This window comes from Diceros bicornis, chromosome 5 (assembly GCF_020826845.1).
Source record: "Diceros bicornis minor isolate mBicDic1 chromosome 5, mDicBic1.mat.cur, whole genome shotgun sequence".
NCBI lineage: Eukaryota > Metazoa > Chordata > Mammalia > Perissodactyla > Rhinocerotidae > Diceros > Diceros bicornis.
In genome coordinates this window covers 41444606-41465803 of record NC_080744.1, presented here as the reverse complement: position 1 = coordinate 41465803, position 21198 = coordinate 41444606, and the positions used below count along the sequence as shown (strand labels likewise).

General features: G+C 40.7%; 1 protein-coding gene across 5 annotated transcripts in view; it reads left to right on the top strand.

Annotated features, from left to right (window-relative positions):
* Positions 1 to 2961: 2961 nt before the first annotated feature.
* FRMD5 (FERM domain containing 5) overlaps positions 2962 to 21198 on the top strand; it is a 289647-nt gene continuing 271410 nt past the window's right edge. For all 5 annotated transcript variants that reach the window (XM_058541451.1, XM_058541453.1, XM_058541452.1 and 2 more), the window contains exon 1: positions 2962 to 3080. In XM_058541451.1, coding sequence (XP_058397434.1) covers positions 2979 to 3080 — 102 coding nt within the window. In that variant the 5' untranslated portion in view covers positions 2962 to 2978. The remainder of the gene's footprint in view (positions 3081 to 21198) is intronic.

The following is a 21198-nucleotide window of genomic DNA, read 5'->3' as shown; positions in this document are numbered from 1 at the left end:
CACTGGTTGGAGAGAGATCAGTGTCCCAGAACATCAGGGTGTGGAACATCTGAAGCAGAGGCAGGAGTAGTTCAGTTTTTTCAGGCACATGTGAGTGACAGCACCTCCCCTGGGGACTCTTTCAGAGTAGAGAAGGGAGGGAAACTCTAAAGGGAGCCGATATCCTGATAATTTGGAAGTTGGGCTCTAGAGGCATTGTAGTTTGGAGTTTTATTTTAAATATGGCCTCCTTTATACTCAAAAACTGAGGAAGCTTTGGCAATTTGATTCTCAAGGACACATGAAGCCTTTTGTTGAACAAACCCTTCCCATCCTGGGCATCCAGCTCAATAGACTTGAGAAAGACAAAGGTAAACCAAGGATTCCTCAGTTTGATTTTATATGAGCTCTTTCTTTTCAGTTCCCCTTAGGCTTCTGCTCTTGAGCCTTGTTGTAGAAGCATACATCTAACCAGAAACAGATGGATTCTTGCCTAGAAATGGATAGATTCTTGCTTTTCTTCCATTATTTGTCCAACCTCTGTTTTCCTCATGAAATGTTCTGTATCAGAGAGTAAGGGAGAGTTTGAAGCTCTTTCTGGATATTATGCATAAGCATGGATGAATATCTAACTGCTCTTTCCATGAGGTGAGCATCTAAGCTGACATGATTTTCTTAGGCTAAGCAAGAATGTTACTCAACACATTGGCACAGCAGCCACAGTCTCATCCCTGTTGATTGCATCTAGGGTCATACTTTGAAAAAAGACTGTATTCAGCTCCTTAGAGCTTTTCTGGATTCATGGTGCTTTGTCTGTTTATTCTTTTTTTTTGATGAGGAAAATTGGCCCTGAGGTAACATCTGTTGCCAATCTTCCTCTTTTTGCTTGACAAAGATTGTCCCTGAGCTAACATCTGTGCCAATCCTCCTCTATTTTTTTTGTGGGACCCCCCCACAGCATGGCTTGATGAGCAGTGTCTAGGTCCAAGCCGGGGATCCAGCCCTGCAAACCCCGGGCGGAACTTAACCACTATGCCACTGGGCCCGCCCCTGCCTGTTTATTCTAAAGCTGCTTATTTGCATAACTTGTTGAAGACACTTCACACTACTGGCCTTCCTCTAGCTTCTTCGATATTTTTTCGTGCTCTTGTAGATTCTATAACAAACAGCAACATTTCCTTCATCAAAAGTTTTGGCTGTCTGAAATCTTTCATTATCTTCTCTCAACTACACAACAAAGCTGAGTTTTGTAGAATATCACTTTGGCATATTAATCATTTTACTCATTGCCAAGATCTTCCTGAAATTGTCTTAGTTTCTTCACAGATCTTTCCCTGAGATTTAGATTTTGTAAAATATCTATCAATTCCATGTACTTCATTTAACAAACATTTATTGAATATCTACTATGTTGCAGGCACCAGGCTACCTACCTGCTGGGTCTACAAAGTGGAGAAGCCACACCTGGTTTTATGACTAGAATCCTTGACTCACTGGGTCTAGTTTCTCAACGAACTCCTCCAGAATTGCATTGAAAAGAACCTCTTCTTATGGCTATTGAATGCCACAAGGGAGAATGCAAGTAATGAGGAGAGCAGTCCAGGTTACCGAGATAACTGAAAGGTGGATGGAGGGTCCCACGCAAAAAAATTGGGAGAAATACTGGAATTCAAAGATACTAGGGAAGAAGCCTATTTTAAAGGTCAGATGTGTTTCTAGGTTAATGTAGGGTTTCATTTTTGTTATGTGTTATACCTATAAACAAGAACAGTGTAAATGAAAATAATAGGAAATTATGCATAGTTCAATATTTTTCAATCGATATATTTATACAGCATTAACGTTCTGCATTGATATGATTCTTTTATAACATTTCCTTCCATCAAAAATTTTTGAGGGCGAATATTATGTCTCTTAGTGAAGTTTTTGTAAAGAATATGAGGTCTTTAGATGTGGAGTCACAGAGGGGAGGAGACAATTTTTTTCTTTGTGACGGATACCTTCTGATACACTCTGGTGTTTTGTTGAGGAAGTCTGAAGACATGATAATTCTAGTTCTAAAGGCGCAAGGAAAGGATCCAACGCTTCCTCTGCTCCATTCCGGCTGAAGGAGCACGCCTCAGTGTCTTCCTTTTGTCTTCCGAAAATAAAAGGAAGGAGGCAAAGGAGGTTAGAGTGGAGGGTTTTTCTAGGGGTTAAACCCGGGTACTTAAGAATTTCTGCGAACCCTGTAGCTTTCACTTAAGTAGCTCCTGAAAAACAGATGTTCTCCAAAACAAGAGGGCTACAGCAGAGAGGCCGGTCGGGCTGACGTTGGGTACAGGGCAGGTGGGGGCAGCCGCCTGGTCCGGAGCGGAAGGTGCCTGCATTCTGCAGGTGCAGGGATTGTGATCTCGCGCCGCCCCGGCTCCCGAGAGGGCGGGAACCGCGGCGTTGCAGAGTGTGGGACTCGGTCCCCTGAAGCGTAGTCCGAATGTATTCCAAGCAGCAGACATCGATCCAGCCGAGTGCCTACACCTGGCCCGGGGGAGGGGAAACAGCATCTATAGGAACCGCAGGGCGGAGAAAAGCCCCTCGTTTGGGACGCCAGAGGGCTGGTCCCGCTTGGCTCGATCCGACTGCGTTCCTGTGATTGCTTCCCCAACCTGTCCATCATCCCAGTACACTGTATCTATTGGCTCTACTGTCTGCCACTCGGTTCCGCCGCGCTGACCCCCCCCATTGCCCCCCCCCCCGCCCCGGCTGAGGCCCCGCCCCACGAGCTGGGCACGGGCCCTGGGGCGCGGAGGAGAGAGAGCGGGGCGTTTGCTCTGGGCTGAGGGGAGGCGGTGGCGGAGAAGGAGGAGGAGCGGGGCCAGCAGGAGGCAGCGGCGGCGACCGGGCTGGGGTGATGGTGCAGGTGCGCGGTGCCGGCGCAGAGCTGCCGGGCTGAGGGGCGACTGGTCCGGGGTCCGCAGCGCCGCCGCGTTTCTCCCCGGCGCGGGCGGGCGGGCGGGAAGATGCTGAGCAGGTTGATGAGCGGCAGCAGCAGGAGCCTGGAGCGCGAGTACAGCTGCACCGTGCGGCTGCTGGACGACAGCGAGTACACCTGCACCATCCAGGTCAGTGCCGCGCCGCCCTGCCCGCGGGACCACCTCGTCCCCCGAGTCTGGCCAACTTGGCCCGCGGCCGCCACCAAGGGGTCGCCCCAGACCCCAGCGCTTTGTCCGTTCCTGGCTGCAGCGGACGGCCCCAGTGCAGGGAGGCTGCCTTCGAGCCCCTGTCCGGGGCCGGGCACTGGGCGCTTGGCGCCTCTGCGGGGAGAGTCCCCACGTCCCGGATGCCCAACTCGTCCCCTGCCCTCTCCCGGGGTGAGGGCGCTCCATCCTTGCTCCTTGAGCCCGCCCGGGTGGGGAGCACTTTCCGCGGGCGTCTGGAGGGAGGCGGGCAGGGCGGGAGGCTTCTACCCTGGCCGCCCCGTCGAGGGGCGCAGGCTTTGGCTCTCTGGCCGGGCGAGGACGGCTGGCTGGCTTTTCTTATCTCTCTTTGGTTGGAAGGATAATGGTGTATGTCATAATTTCCCCCCCAGCATTTGTGAGTCAGAGCTCTCAGAAGGTAGAACTGAACGCGCAGCCCCTGCAGAGTGGCCTGTTGAAGGGAGCCCAGCCCACTGGGCTTTCAAGATTTAGGCCCCCCTCCCGCCTTTCGCTCCCCAAATCTTATTGTGTTGGGCACTTCAGGGGGGCGTGAGGTAAAGATTTAGCAACAAGTCCCAGCGATTTGAGGGTTGGCGGTGGCGAAAAAGAGTCGGTGACTTACAGAAAACGCCAACAATACGATATTGCTGCACGGCATTTCTTCAGAACCTGGTGTTTTTGAAGAGAATTTTACAGCCACTTGCTTATATTCCTTCACTACTGCTGTGTGGCGCGTCAGGAGTAGTAGTCTTTTCCAGGAATGCAGTCACAGACCTCTCTCCTCCTTTGTAAAAAGTCAGAGATAGAAAACATTGACAATGCTCCGGTGTTTAGTTCAGCAGCCAGGAGGATCCTGCGCTCACTGCCGGAAACTGCCCTTTCTGGAGAAGCAAATTGAGTTGGACCCGGAGGGGTCTCACCTGATCCCTTGCTTTTGCAGCAAGAAACTAGAGAGGGCTTCTCGCCTCAGATGTGGCAGACAGAAACTGTCGGCCCCGGGTCCTACCCTCTTTGTCTCCCTGCCCTCCCCCACGCATTTATTTTTTTGCTGACAATGCTCAATAGCGGAAAATAGCGGTGTGTGAGCAAGACGCTGGTAGTGTATGAGAGCAGCTGCTCTCTGTTGACTCCGTGCTCAGTTCAGCCTTCTCTTTACTTTCCCTTTTCTCCCACCCCCCAAAACCAGCTCTGGGCATAAGTGTTGACTGCTGCCAAAGATCCATGAGGGTAGAGAAAGAAAACAAAGTCTCTTTTTAAGGCCACTTAAGTACAGATTAAGCAATCATAAAGATGCTAGCCATAAAGTGAAAGGATTTTTGTAGTTGAATATGATAGAGACATGTAGTTGAATATAATAGAGAATATGATAAAGAGATGTTATTTCCTCACTGAATGAGTGGCATGCTACTTTTTGTTTCTATTGTATCTTTGTCCTGTACAGTTTTTTGTTTTTTGGTAGAGGAGGAGAAAATATTGCTTGAGTTGATATCTTTACCATTTGAATACATTGTCTAGAGCTTTTAAAGTCTTTATCCTTTTGTTTTAAAATTTAAAGCATTTACACAATAGCACATCAAGGGCAGTGTGAGATTTAGACTTCATGAGTCCTAAAAATACTTTGAAGGTATATGGTGAAATAAAATTTCTGGGGCAGGTCATTAACTTTTACTTGTAGAGAGTACAAGTGAAACACAATTCACATCACCACTGCGCTAATGATAATCTTATGGTTTTAAGATATCACAATAAGTCAACTAATTATTTTTCCCAGTTAGTGGAACCTTTGAGGTTGGTTGATGGGTATTATAGTTGTGGGTAGTTTTCATTACCATTGAGAAAATAATATTTTTAAGTTAAGCAGGACTTATTGGATTTATGCTTGCCGTATCCTACTGTGGTTGTGTTTGTTTTCTTGCTGGTCTTATTGTACATTATTACAAATTAATGTTATAAAAATTTAGACTGCTTAAAAAAATTGTTTGGCATAACATGACCATACTGTAGTAAGTGTCCACTGTCTAGCCGTGTTAATGATTGGGCACTGTGATTCTTGTATGAAATCTAAAAAAACAGGAATTCTAAAGTATATGTAATCTTGTCATTCTTTGGCACCACTATTGTGAATTGCTTTTGTTTTTATCCATGTGAGGAAATGTAAGGAAAGACATTATTTATGTGAAATTAATATTTTGTGCATATAGCTTTTTTGAGCATTTAGAGATTGAGCTTTTCATAGCAACTTTTCCCCTTATATATTTGTGTGCGTGTGTGTGTGCATGTGCGTATGTGCGTGCACTTATTTGTCAAACACTGGGCACAGGGTCTTTTAAATCAGAATGGAAAGGAACTGTGAGCTACTTATTAGGTTAAAGCAATATTCCCAACATTTTAGGAATTGCAGTACCATAGATTTAAAAAAATTTTTGGTGATAATTTGAACTCCTTTTCCTTAAAGTATTGTATGCCATATTTTTCTTTAAATAAAGTATCTATTTTAGAAAGATTTCAGTGCTTCTTGAGATAATCAGAGACCACTTGGGTATTACAGAATCAGAAATGTATCACTGGATTAGAGTCATAGTAGCCACATTTGGTAAATTTCAGTTATCGGATATTTTGTCAAAGTGTTGGTCTAGCCTTTCATGGTGCAGCAGTTATACTGATCTGGCATTTAGGATGTGATTATTAAGGTAATGAAAATGCCTTATATTCTCTCAGTGAAGGTTACCACAATTACTAGACTATTCTTTTATTCTTTCTGATATGCAAATGTATTTGTAGACCATGAGAAATGAAAGTATACATAGGAGGGTTGTAGTAGAATTGCTCCCCTGTGAAGAATATTGTTAACAGTTCCCTGCCAGTTTTGAAGGTCATTGCCTCATATATGCAGATCTGGTCCGTATTTTTCACACATCCCTTTCATTTATGCATACCTATATTTATTTACTACATTTACTACCTTACTTTGTTATTTTATTTGGGAGAAAATAGGAATACTGAAAAGGCTACCTAATATCTTTGAACTCAATATACCAAATGGAGTCATTTAAATGCTTAGGCATGTAATATCCTAAGGAATAGATTTTTAACTATCTTTTGGGTTATAACAGTTTATAAAATATTGAGAATATATATATTGCAAAAATGCCAGTAGAAATATGTATTGCAAAATACATATTTTCAAGTCAGAAATATTAATCACTTTTTTGTGATTACTGAAAAGTAAAGCTACTCTAGAAATGAATTTGATTTTACTGGGAACACATTAAAATAACAACAGATTAAGCAGCTAGGTTAAATTAGTTTTTGCAGTTAAATAAGGGACTACCGTAAATAAAATGTGTGTGAACAGAGGCAGTTCTATAGTGAAAGCAAGATTTGGATTTGATTGGGCTCAGCCACTTAGTAACTGTGGCATCTAGGGTAAGGGAGGGAATACTGGGGGAGAGAACAAATGTATGGACCCCTGTTCTCGCCAGGCACTCTACCTGTGTTATATCTCATTTACCTCACAGCAGTGTTATGGATTGATTATATAACCATTGTACCAGCTGAAGAAAATGGGATTGTGGATTGATGGGAGAGCTGATGTTTGTTGAATGGCTAACTGTGTACTAGGATTTCTGCTAGGTGCTTTGCTGATACCTTATATCAGCCATTTGAGAGGTAGGTGGTGTTATCTTCATTTTACAGATGAAAGATAGGCCCAGATGAAGGAACTTGCTCAAACTAGTAGGTGGCTCTTCTGTATTTAAACCCTGGTCCTTTTGTCTCTAAATCCCGTCTTTCTTCCCTCTACCCATTCTGATTCCCTAAGTCACTTCACCTGTCTGTACCTTAATTTCCTCATCTATAAAATGGGAATATTAATACTCATTTCACAGTAAAGAGAAAGTTATTTGGAAATATCATTACAAATAATAAGGAACATTTAAACAGACTAATATACTATACCTACATTGTGCGTTATTCTATTCAAATCAAAAATAGAATTGAGAAATGTTTTACTTTTTTTTAGGAAACAAATCAACTTAAGCTGTTAAGTCCCCTTAAAATGATTTCTGATGAATCTCAATGAAATTATAAAATCCAAGGCAGGGCTAAGTGGATTCTTTATTAGAATTCTTCTTTAAAATTTAAGAGTTGAGGTTTGCTTACCTTCTATCCCCCCAAGTCTTTGGTTTAGAGGGCCATTTGTTGCCTGGACCATGGTTTGTCTTTTCTAAGAACTTGTGCTTCATATTTGGTAAGCGGAATCCTTGGTTTCATTAATGCAAAAGGGATGTTGTTAGAGAATTAGGGTAATTTTATTCACAGAGAAAAGCACAAAGCTGTTGTATTTTCATGAATATTGGCTTTTTTAAACTTTATTTTAAAAAGTAATTATGCTGTCTCAGGATCTCTGTTATAATAGCAAGTCAGACTCTAATTCTTTGCTGTTTTTTTTTTTTTTTTGGTGAGGAAGATCAGCCCTGGGCTAACATCCATGCCACTCCTCCTCTTTTAGCTGAGGAAGATTGGCCCTGGGCTAAACATCTGTGCCTATCTTCCTCCACTTTATATGGGACGCTGCCACAGCATGACCTGACAAGCAGTGCCTCGGTGCGTGCCCAGGATCCGAACCCCGGCCGCCAACAGCGGAGCACGAGCACTTAACTGCTATGCCACGGGGCTGGCCCCTAGACTCTAATTCTCTCTCTCTTATTTTTTTTTTTGGTGAGGAAGAGCAGCCCTGCACTAACATCCATGCCAATCCTCCTCTTTTTGCTGAGGAAGACTGGCACTGAGCTAACATCCGTGCTGATCTTCCTCCACTTTATGTGGGATGCCGCCACAGCATGGCCTGACAAGCGGTGCGTCGGTGTTCGCCCCGGATCAGAAGCCGGGCTGCCAGCCGCAGAGCGCACGCACTTAACCGCTACGCCGTGGGGCCGGCCCTTAGACTATAATTCTTGAAACTAAGATAGTTCCAAAATTAGCTTTCTAGAATCCTAAAAGAACTGTATTCTGTTTCTTAATTTGTGTATTAAATCATTTATTGTATAAAACTAATGCAAATCAACCTTTTAGTACAGAAGGTAAATTCTAGATGTGTATTTATGCTCTCATTCTTTTTCTCTTTGAAAAAGTCCTGTTTAAGGAAGTCAGTGGCATCCAAGAGAAACCTAGAAGCATTCACCACAGCAGATTTTACTCAAGGGTATTTGTATGAATTTGCATTCTATCAAATGCTTGGAATGAATATGCTAGATGAGGCAATTCAACATAGTGGGTAATAAAAGCACGCGGTTTTTCAGTCCTCTGTTTGTTACATTGCCCAGAGACTCATTGGTCATGTTTGTGCTATCGTTAATATCACACTTAAAAACAAAAGAGATGTTTGCCAAAATAAAATCAGACAAACTGAAGACAAAAAATAGTCATTTTTGTTAAACGTTTGTAATGGTTTATGTATAGGTGTTAAAATGTGTAATCCAAAATAAGCAAGGCATTAGTTTTAGAAGCAGTTTACCAATGATGTAATTACTACATTAAAATATTTTGGATTATTTTAAGAACTTTATTTTCTGGTAGATTATTCTTTAGAATTTATAAAGGAGAGAATAAAAGCTATAAATCTTAACCCTAAGAATTATAGCACCTAGTTCAATGCCTTACATTAGTTATAGTTAAAAAATATTTGTTCTGGGGGCCGGCACTGTGGCATAGCGGTTAAGTGTGCGCGCTCCGCTGCTGGCGGCCTGGGTTTGGATCCAGGGTGCACACCGTCGCACCGCTTGTCAGGCCATGCTGTGGCGGCGTCCCATATAAAGTGGAGGAAGATGGGCACAGATGTTAGCTCAGGGCCAGTCTTCCTCATCAAAAAGAGGAGGATTGGCATGGATGTTAGCTCAGGGCTGATATTCCTCACACACACACACAAAATTTGTTCTGATTTGTTTGTGCTACATGATCGCTGTGTTAATTTCAACACTTTAAAATTTCCCATGCCTGAACACAATAAACATTTTCTAACAACTGTATAACTCTTTTTATAGTTTCAACTCATCCTATTCCAAACTCTTTTGCTCTGCAAGCCCTCTCCCTGGTGAGCAGTATGTAAATGTGGTATTTTTTGGAGCCATTGAGGTCTCTGATAACTTTCTGCAATTATCCTTTGTTGAATTAGTGGAGCTCCAGTCTATAGCTCCTATGATTTTTTGGTTGGTCTCTTAGGATTTCAAGCCTTTCAGGTCCCTTCTCCCCCCATCTCTGTAAGTTTAGAAGGCTTAGATCAAATGAATACTGTGTAGTGCAGTGCTTCATGGAGTGTTAGAGGTCTGGCAGAATTAGGATGTTGAGCATAGGGATCACCACAGCCACAGAAACCTCCTTCACTCCTTTCCCCTAAGTCAGTACTGCATAAAAGGACCTCCTCACAGCCTCATTTTCTAACCTCTTGCCCCAAAAGGAAGTGAACCATGGTTCCTAATGTGTTTCTAATTATGTCTATTTTAAGCTGAATTCATCTTCTCTCTGATAGCCTCATCTGTAACATTCTTTCTGACTCTGTAGACCATTTCATGGAGCAGCCTCCTGTGGGTCACTCTTCCTCAGCTGTGCCTAGCCAGAGCTTGTACAACAGATGTGAATGTCATGGAGGATTGGCAGCCACCTTACAGCTTCTGTATCTCACCTACATACATAGTGCTCAGGGAGGAGGATGCTGCTCTCCTGGAGGCCGGGTGGTAGTTGTTGCCCCCCTGATTCCTGGCCTTGACCCCTGGGGCTAAGGCCAACCACCTCAGTGGTGTTCTCATGCTGCTGAGAAATTTGATGAGTGCAAAAGCGTCTCCATCCCTATGTTGCAGAGTTAATGGTGTTTCCCCTAAGAGAGCAAAACACCTTGTCATGTGTCCATCCTAGAGCAGGTCTTCTATTCCTTTATGACTCTAGACCCTGGTGGCCAATATAACTTTTACAAACATTTTACATATAGGTAGAGCCAAAGATTGACCAGGGAAGGCAGTTTCTCTGGGAGGCTAACCCCTAGATTTATATTATGGACCTCTTGCTTCCCAAAGCCACCAGGTGATCCTCATTATTTTCAATATTTTGAACGAGACAGGCCTCTGTATTGGTCTTTCACCAATTGTAATCACTGTACTATTTCTAAGAATGGTGTTTTACTTTTATGGTCTTTCCAACTTAATTGTATCATATCCTAGATTTGGAAGGCAGGAAACTTGTAAAGACTCTTAGGTTCAAATTCTCCAGGCTTTTGCTTGCTACCGTCAGACTAAATACCAACTTGTGTGAATCAAGTCCTAAGGAGATCCTTCCGTGCCATGCTCATACAGGCAAAATAATTGGGCCACATGCTTGGCAACCACTGAGTTTGTGTACAATAGCTCCATTCACTTGTCTACAGAAAACACCCCTTTGACAGTGATGATAGCTTTCATTCCCCCTCCTCTACTTCTGACTCCCTGCGTTACCATGACCTCATCTGTTGGTCCATATTTAGAGGCACTCTGGACCACTCCAGAAATGCTTTATAACTCATTCCTGTATGTTAAGGATCATTTCAAAACTTCAGACAGCCTCCACCACCAAGGGAAACCATTCAAGATCAGGACCAAACCTAGCTATTCTTATGCCTTATTTGAGCCATCTTACTGTGTCACAACTCAGGGGCTTTTCTCCTTTTGTAGATATTGTGAACCTTGTTAAAAGCAAGGAGAATAGAATGGGGGATGGGTTACAGCAGTGGCTCTCCAAGTGTGTGAGCACCATCAGTTCTACCTGGGTACTTGTTAGAAACAAATTCTTGGCCCTACTACAGACCTAGTGAATTAGAAACTCGGGGGGTGGAGCTCAGCAGTCTGTTTTAACAAGTCTTCCAGGTGAGTCATAGACTTGTTGAGGTTTGAGAATCACTGCTACTGGGTTACACAGATATTTAGTAGGTAAAATTGACGAGTCTTGTTGATTGGATATAAAAGGTGAGGGAGAAGGAGAAGCCGAGAGCCCATCTCACATTTCTAACCTTTGATTTGCTTTTCAATGGCCTTAACTGATTCTCTACCTTGTAAGGTAAAATTTAGGTTATTTTCGGATACCTATCTTCAAGTGGGCAGAATTTTGAAGATTCTACAGTGGGTCATAATTCTAATTTGATGCTCTTGTAGTCATTGTTTAGTTTTATTTTTGTCTTTCCTGATCTGAAAACAGTATGATTATTTTATATTTGTATGTTGTTTTTCAAGGAAATCTTCTTCACAACTTAAAGCCCTGGGGAAATAGGAAGACTACAGGCCCCTGTCATTGGAGAGATTGCAAACATGTGGATAGCGAACTACAAAACAGCATAGAATTCAGGGCCAAGACAAGGTGGAATCCTGTGGCAGTGCAACTGTGGGGGACTCAAGATTGATGAATATTTCTCAAAGGAGGTGAGATTTGAACTAGGTCATGAAAGATTGCCAAAAGCAGAAAAAGGGCCGTGGGGATGGGTAAAGGGCATTCTAGGCTGAGGTAACAGCAGGCTACTTCTAGGAAGAAAATCTAAAAGTGTAAAGCCAAATATACTTAGTCTTTCTTTTACTATGTTTATCTGACTTATGCTGGTATAGGTGAGTCAAGCAACAGCAATCTACTGTCAGCAAATTTCAGTCATTCTTGATGTGCTCAGAGGAGTCAGTCTAAACTGAAAATAAATGCATAAAGCTGGCGTTGAATTAAATATAATTCCAAAATTGTATAACACAAATTAAGATTCTTCACAAAGCAATGGCATCATATAAAGAAAAGGTAGATTCAGATATCAATCTTAATTCTGTGGCTGCAGCAACTACATGTGAACTTTATTTCCAGGAGACTTCATCTTTGGCATCAATTTAGTTGTCTGACAAAAAAAGAGGTTATCGAATTCCAGTATTTAGCTGATATTTGAAAATCCTTTGGCTGATATAGTGCAGCCTACACTGTGCATTAACAGTTAAGAAATGTGACTTGTGGAGCCTTAAAAGGCACATTTCAGCACCTCTGCTCCCAAACCTAAGTGGCCACCAGAACTAGCTTTTCTAGAGGATGGAGGAGAGCTTCCCTGGGTTCCCCAGCGAAGTCCTGCTTGCCAGCTCCTAAGTTCCCAGTCCCACGCAGGGTGCACTTTAGCACTAACACAATGCCAGGCTGGAGCTTCGGGGATGGGAACCTCCAAGAAAGCACTGTTTGGCATTTGGGCAATCAATGTTCGGCAGAATGCCAATGCTAATAGGTTATTTTGCTCTGGAAAAGGAGAAAAAGAAGGGATAGTCTAAAGACTGATGAATAGGGGAATGACTGACAATATGGGCACTCCACTTTGTTGGAGAGATTAAGGAGGCTTGCTGTGAAGTGGTATTATGGGAGCCAGATAAATTAGCAAAGGCCCACAGGCCCAAGACCTGAAAGAAATAGTGGTACATCAAAACAGCATGCCCCAGGGCACACTCAAATGTCTGGCCACTTTCATTGAACTTGTAGGAAAAAGCCAAATCATTGGGAACCCTCCTAGTCTGGTACTCCATCCAGGCACTCCATCGTCAGACAAATTATCCTTTGCCTCCAGGCAGCTGCAGAGCCTTATTTCTCCATAGCCTGATTTAACTCAAGGGCCTCTAGTCTGGGGCCCAGCCTAATTTTGAGGACACCTAAGTGGAAGAGTTGGCTTCAGGAGTCCCAAAGGATTCCAAGTACTTTAGGCAGGAGGTGCCATAAGATTCTTGTTTTGTCGGACATGAGCCAAGCGGATAAGAACACTCATCACAACACAAGGAAGCAGAATTAATCAGTTCACCTAAGGATCTCAAGTACTTATACTTGGAGAAAGCATCCAGCCCGCTCTCTTTCAGATTTTCACCTCTAGAAAAATCCAAAAGCCCCCAGAGTTATGGAATCAGAGGTTTGTAGGTCAAAAGGACTCCATGGACTGGCAGTGATGCCTGGTATGTTATAAGACATATTGAGCCTGCGATTTCACAGTACACACTCATCTGTACAATACAAGATCCCATCAGCTCTTTGGGAGGCCACTCGGAAGAAATTTGGCTGTTGAGAGGGAAAAATCTGATCAAAACGTAAGGTAATCCCAAAACTACAATGCAACTTCTTCAGTCTATGCCAAGCTTCAGATTCTAGTACATGTGAATAGGTTTTAAGAAAAAGTGAATGGGAGATTGCTTGGTGTAGCTGCAGGGATGATTAAGATACTGAGCCAACTATTGCAGTGTCAGATTTTATAAGCAGCAGAGCTGATCTGAAAGATCAACAATATCTTTGCTTATTTTTAAATACACCTTGGATAATTTAGATAAACTTGTTTAAATAAATAGCCATAGTACAGAAAGCACATCTAAGAATTGTTATGGTAAAGGAGAATACATATTTCCCATATTCCAATTTTTGATATTGGGTACACTAGACAGCCTGATTATTTTTGAGACAGATATAATGGTACTGTATTGTCTTGCTGCAAATTATATCTTTTATTGTGTCATTATAAAATATTATGGACTATTCCTTTTAGTAATATATCTCACATAAGATACCTTTAGTTTTTGGTTGAAAGAAAATAACAAAAGCAGTGGAAAAGCTTTACTTTCTCTTCATTTCCTGAATTCTGCAATTTTATTTTCTACCATCTTTCCTGACATGATAGCTCTTCTGTGCATCTCTTCTTATCTCCTTTGTTGTATGCTAATTTATACTTTGAGCCACTCATTTAATACAATCTCTTATCATTTCTAATTGCCATCACTGGTAAGGTATACTTTTGCTTGTATACCATACAATTCTTTGTGTGGTGGCCACACCTCACGTTGTTCTTGGTGGGAGGCGTTAAAAAAGGTGCAATCATAATATGTAAATATACACTAAAGCATGTGATATGTGTCCTTTAATTTCATTACTTAACACAAGAGTGTTGTGTATTTTAATTAATTGGAGCTTGAGACAATATAAACAAACATCTTTATTGTATAAAGTGACATCTTGGGGCTGGACTGAGTATTATATGTCTATAGTTTTCTGTGAACTTTCTTATAATTATTTCTTGATGGATTAATAGAAACAATGAGATTCTGTGTCCACTCTGACTTCAAGTCTGGTACTTAGAGATTGGGTGGACATAGTGGGGATGGCCAGGAGTCTTTACTCTGGATAGCTGAAGTCATTGAAACTAGAGAGAGAATTAAAATGATTGACTAAAGGGACAAACAAAAGTTCAAAATCAGAAACATTCAGAATGGAGCAAGATGAGCCTTAAGCAGAAATACCTGGTTAGAATCTGGAGGGAGAATCTGGAGAAGCAGTTTGGGGATAATGAAAGAATATTAGAGATCTATTTTTTGTTGTTGCAGCTGTGTGTGATAGTAGGGGCTTAATGGTTTAAAGGAGCTCTCTGGGCTTGGCCCTTATATGGGGATGATATTTAAAATACTCAACAATCAATGAGTCATGGTGAGTACCTCACTGACCAAGGCTCTTGCCTGAGTGCACAGGAGGTGAGTCTAGGGCCCTCTGCTATGTGAGGTGTGGTTGGGGGTAGTCCCAGGTAAAAAAGGAGAAGGCTCTCAGGGTAGAGGTTATTCGCCGACTGATAGAGAAATATTTCGATATTTTAATGGCATGGTCCTATTGGAGCATGCCAGACTAAATTGACTCCTCACTCCATCAGGCTTTTTCTTTCAGGTGGGATGAGATGAGAATGTCCAAGAAGCCATAAGAGCTCAGGTGTTTTTGAGCTATGATAGGGGTCTCAATGAATTGTCTTCCTCTTTCGACTGTAGCCTCAGTGATGGCAGGAATCAGAGCCTCCGATGTTGGCTTCCCTGGCTCTTCATTTGTGCTTGCCAGACATGGGGTCCGAATGGTCTAGGTTTTACCCTCCTGTGGAGCAGTGGGCCCATTCCTACCTTTCACATGCTTCTAAAATGCAACTCTGATTATTTTCTCATTTTAAAATCCGTCAAGCTTTTCCCATTGCCTACTGGATAACATCCTGTTTAGCATGGCATAGAAGGCCTTCCGTGATTTCTCTGCTGCCTCCCTTTCTAACCTTGTCTCCATGTATTTTCTCACGCTGCATGAATCATCAGCCTCTCATCACCTCCTTGTTCCGGGGGTAGACTCCCTCCCCAGTGTTGCTGGGCAGTGCTTTGGGGGACCTTATTATAGCACTTACCACATTGAAATGTAAATATTTACTCGTATGTCTGCCTTGCACTAGACTGAACTGTTTCAAGGGCAGAGATTGTATCTTGGTAAGGTTAGTATCTGAGGTCTCACCTGGGGGCTTAATGAATGTTGATTGTAGAGTGCATGAATGAAAATGTTAGTTCTGATAAAGAGGGTTATTAATAATGCAGGTGTAAAGGCGTTGAGCTAAATAGATTTAAAAAGATGAACACATCAGATTTTCTGGTCTTTAGAGATATGTTATGGTGACTTTAGTAGGTGCTTGGTGGTAATGGCTGCACAGCTCTAGGAATACACTGAAACCACTGAATTATATACTTTAAAATGGTAATCTTGTGATGTGAATTATATCTCAATTCACATGTCGTTCTCTTGGTTTTGATAATGTACTATAGTTACATAAGATGTTACCATTGGGGGAAGCTGGGTGAAGGATACACAAGATGTCTTTATACTATTTTTACAACTTCTTTTGAGTCTATAATATAATAACAAGTTTTTAAAGGGTGATTAAATTAGTTTTCCTGAGCATATATGTTTACTACTTAGTTAGGATTTGTGGTGCAGAATGACTATGGAAAGTTTTCTCACTTGATTAGGATCCAATTACCTTTCAAAATTATGTAGGATTATTTATTAGTAGGTAAATTTTGACATATGACACTTGAAAATAAAGTCAGTTATATTCTAATAAAGATAAATTAACGGTTTAGAAATGATATCTTGGTAGTCTTTTTTGCATCCTTATTTTTTCTATGACTCTCTGTTCCTCTCCTTATAATGTTTCTCTGACATAATTAATTACAATGAAAATGAATGTACTGACAAATTATGCATATCATAACATGGTGCCATTATTGTATTTTACAGTTATTTGATGTAATGTCCACGTTACATACTTTAATTGTAATATGTGTTCATTGATCCATTAAAAAATGTATTGAGTACTTACTGTGTTCTGGGCTCTGTGATAAGTACTTTATCTGCATTCTTTCATTTAATCCTACCTATTTAATAGAAAATGTTATTGTCCCTAATTACAGACGAGTACAATAAGGCTTAGAGATGTTAAATAACTTGGCTAATGTCACACAGCTAGTCAGTGTGGGGAGGAGAGGAGCTGGGATTCAAACTCAAGTCCGCATGACCTCAGAGTTGTTCTCACTGCTTTGTGATGAAGCAGGCAGTGTAGTCCAATGGGAAAAACATTGACTTGGGGAGTCAGGAGACCTGTGTTAATGCCTGACTCGCTGACTGACTGACTTGTAGGCTTTGAGCAGGTAACTTAATCTCTAAGATGCAACTTAACCTCTCATCTGCAAAATGAGGAGGCTCAAAGAGAAGACCCCTATAGTCTCTTTTAGGCCAAGCATTCTATAGTTCACAAGAAATTTGTCCATGGTGCAATATTGTTTTTCTTTGTGTTCCCTCTGTGATGGATATTCTTTATAAATACAAATATTCCTTTTAAAGAAAGAGATGTCAAAGGAAGAGCTTGGTGACTGCTTCAGTCTGTGATCTGGCCCTTAAATTTTGCAGAACACAAAATATGGTTTTAGCTACTCGTTCAGCACAGATCAGATTCTGGAGGATTGATGCATGCTAATCAAAATCATAAGAGCTCTTTTGTAATCCAGGGTCTCAGTTTGTTAATTATAGTGGGATAGGAATACTAGTTTCTGCCACTGGAGGCACTTCTTTTACAATCAGAGACTTTGGAAAACTGAATTAGAACGTTGTTTTGGAAGGCAAAGGGAATCAGATGGTTTTAAGGGATATTCTTCTAGGTTGTGTAAAAGCCTTATAAACTATCTCTGTTCCATCCTGGAGTTCTAGTAATTGTGTATCTACCAGAATCAGTTTTTTTTTTTTTTTTAATCTCCCTTGAATAGTACTTACTAAATGCTGATAAAGTCTTCTCTTTAGCCCTTCCCCATTTCATGCAGATTGTTGTACTACATGTGTTAATAATACAACTTTAATTTTTCTTTCTTTCTTTTTTTTTTAAGGTATATCCCATTCTAGAGGATACACTCTGTTTACTTTGATTAGACTTGGATGTTTCTCAAGACTCTACTTTAAATGCCATTTCCCCCCCTGAGTTAGTAGACTTGGACAGATAACTTTCTTTAATTTTATGTTGACTTATACTAGTTCGTCTCTTAGAGGAAGACCTTTTTTTAAAACTTTGAGCTGAAATTCTAAGGGGAGGGTTCTGCCATGGTCCTCATGTATGTGACTATATTATCACTCTGTCATAGGTAATATTATGTAATCTTGATGACATCCATAGGAGGCATACTCCACATATGTTATGGAACTTAAGAGTGAATTCTGACGTATTTTAAAGGTTTCCACTATTTTTTTGCTTTCAAATTTCCAAATACTGTCTTTTGCATCTCTTGTAATGTAAACTTGCCTTTTTTAGAAGTCAAATTTATTGGGGTACAATTTACATAGAGTAAAATTCACTCTTTTATAGGTGCACAGTTGAATTTTGACGAATATATACAAGTTTTATAACCACCGTATATGGAATATTTCTGCCACCCCAAAAAGTTCCCCGTGACCTTTTATGGTCAGTTCCCTCCCCCTTCCTTGGGTCTTTGGCAGCCACTAATCTAGTTTCTGCCCTTATAGTTTTGCCTTTTCCACAATGTCGTGTAAATAGAATCATACAATATGTAATCTTTTGAGTCTGGCTTTCACTTAGCATAATGCTTTTTTGAGATACCAATTATATATCAAACAGTTCATCTGTTTAAGGTATACAATTCAACAGTGTTTCATATAGAGAGTTTTGCAATCATCAACATAATCTAATTTTAGAACATTTATATCACCCCCAATAGAAACCTTGTACCCGTTAGCAGTCACTCCCATTTCCTTTCTCTCTTCCCCCAACTCTCTGCCCCACGCAAGCACTAATCTACTTTCTGTCTCTATTGCCTATTCTGGACATTTCAAATAAATGGTGTCATACGCTATATGGTCTTTTATAACTGACTTCTTTCATTTAGCGTAATGTTTTTGAGCCTCATCCAAGTAGTAATTTGTATTAGTACTTAATTCCTTTTTATTGCCCACTAATTGCCCCTTGTATGGATATATCACATTTTATTTATCCACTCATCAGTTGATAGACATTTGCGTTGTTCCACTTTTTGGCTGTTATAGACAGCCAAATGCTATGATCATTTCTGTGCAAGTTTTTATGTGAACATATGTTTTCATTTCTCTTGAATATGCTGTGAACATTTGTACACAAGTTATTGCATGGAAATACGTCTGTCTTTCTCTTGGATAGATACCTAGGAGTCGAATTGCTGGGTCATATGGTAACTTGATGTTTAATGTTTGAGGAACTGCTGAACAGTTTTCCAGAGTGGCTGCATGAGGACTCCAGCTTCTCCACATCCTTGCCAATCCTCACTATTGTCTTTTTCATTGTAGCCATTCTATAGGTATGAAGTAGCATCTCATTGTGGTTTTTATTTGCATTTCCCTAGTAACTAAATGTGTTAAGCATCTTTTTTTTTTTTTTTTGGTGAGGAAGATTGGCCATGAGCTAATATCCGTTGCCAATCTTACTCTTTTTGCTGAGGAAGATTGGCCCTGAGCTAACATCTGTGCCCATCTTCCTCTATTTTGTATATGGGATGCTGCCACAGGATGGCTTGATGAGTGCTGCATAGGTTCATGCCTAGGATCCGAACCTGCGAACCCCAGGCTGCCACAGTGGAGCATGCAACCTTAACCGTTACACCACTGGGCCGTCCCCAGATGTTAAGCATCTTTTCATGTGCTTATTAGCCATTTGTTTATCTTTTTTTGAGAAATGTCTATTCAAATCTTTTGCCCATTTTTAAAATGGTTTGTCTTTTTGTTATTGAGTTGTAAGAGTTCATTATATATTCTGGATACAAGTTCTTTATTGGATGATTTACAGATATTTTCTCTTATTCTGTGAGTTGTCTTTTCATTTTCTTGATGGTATCTTGTGAAGCACAAAGGATTTTAATTTTAATGAAGTCCAATTTATCAGTCTTTTTTTTTGGTGAGGAAGATCAGCCCTGAGCTAACATCCATGCTAATCCTCCTCTTTTTGTTGAGGAAGACCGGCTCTGAGCTAACATCTATTGCCAATCCTCCTCCTTTTTTTTCTCCCCAAAGGCCCAGTAGATAGTTGTATGTCATAGTTGCACATCCTTCTAGTTGCTGTATGTGGGACGCAGCCTCAGCATGGCCGGAGAAGCTGTGCGTTGGTGCGTGCCCGGGATCCGAACCCAGGCCGCCAGTAGCTCAGCGCACGCACTCAACTGCTAAGCCACGGGGCTGGCCCTTATCAGTCTTTTTTATTGCTTGTGCTTTTGGTGTCATATCTAAGAAATCACTGCCTAACCCAAGGTCAAGAAGAGTTACTCATGTATTTTTTTCTAATTTACATTATATTTAGGTCAGTGGTCCATTTTGAGTTAATTTTTGTGTATGATGTGAAGTAGGGGTCCAAATTTATACTTTTATGTGTTGATGTCCAGTTTTCCAGCACCATTGGTTGGAAAGACTGTTCTTTCTCTATCAAATTGTTTTAGTACCTTTTGCTGAAGATCAGTTGTCCATAAATGTACAGGTTTATTTCTGGACTCTTAATTCTATTTTGTTAATCTGTTTTATTCTATTGATCTGTCTGTCTTTATGCCAGTACCACACTGTCTGGATTACTTTAGTTTTGTGGTAAGTTTTGATATTGGGAATTATGAGTCCACCAACTTTGTTATTTTTCAAGATCATTTTGGCTATTCTTAGTCTATTGCATTTCTGTATGAATTTTAGGATCAGCTTGTAAATTTCTGCAAAAAAAGCCAGGTGGAATTTTGATAGGAATTGTATTGAATCTGTAGATCAATTTGGGGAGTGTTGCCATTCCTTTAACAATATTGTCTTCTCCTTCCTGAACATAAGATGTCTTTCCATTTATTTATTTAAAAAATTTTTTTAAACAATGTTTTGTGGTTTTCAGCATAATACTTTTGAGATTCATTCATGTTAGTGCATGTATCAGCAGTTTGTTCCTTTTTCTTGCTGAGTAGTATTCCACTTTATGGATATATCACAATTTGTTTATCCATTCACCAGTTGATGGGTATTTGAGTTATTTCTATTTGTTTTGTAATTATGAATAAAGCTTCAAAGGATATTCACACCCAAGTTTTTATATAAACATAGGCTTTCATTTCACTTGGGTAAATACCTAGAAATGGGGTTTCTGGTTGTATATAAGTGTCTGTTTACCTTTATAAAAAACTGCCAAAGTGTTTTCTAAAGTGGCTGTACTATTTTGCATTCTCACCGGCAATATATGCGAGTTCCAGTTGCTTCACATCGTCACCAACACTTAGTATTATTAGTTGTTTTTTTCTTAAAAGCTATTCTGATGGGTGTGTAGTGATATTTCATTGAAATTTTAATTTGCATTTCTCTAATGACTAATTATATGGAGCATAAAATTCATGAAATCCTAGACTTCGAGTTAGAAGAGACATGAAAGAGTTCATTCCTGGTTTTTATACTGCGTTCCTCAGAAATATTTCGTGAGCTATTTGAGGCTGGGGTTGTTGGAGGACTGCGGAGCATGCGGAGTGGGTGGGGATCTGAGCTCCTTGCCCAGAAGGGCTCCACTTTTATTAGCTTTTTTATATTGAATTTCCATGTGTCATATTATTAGAAAAAAGATACCTCTGCTAGAAATTATGTTTGAAAGCTACTGAATACACTCTTTAATTGGACAAACTGAGACCCAAAGAGATAAATTGACTGACTT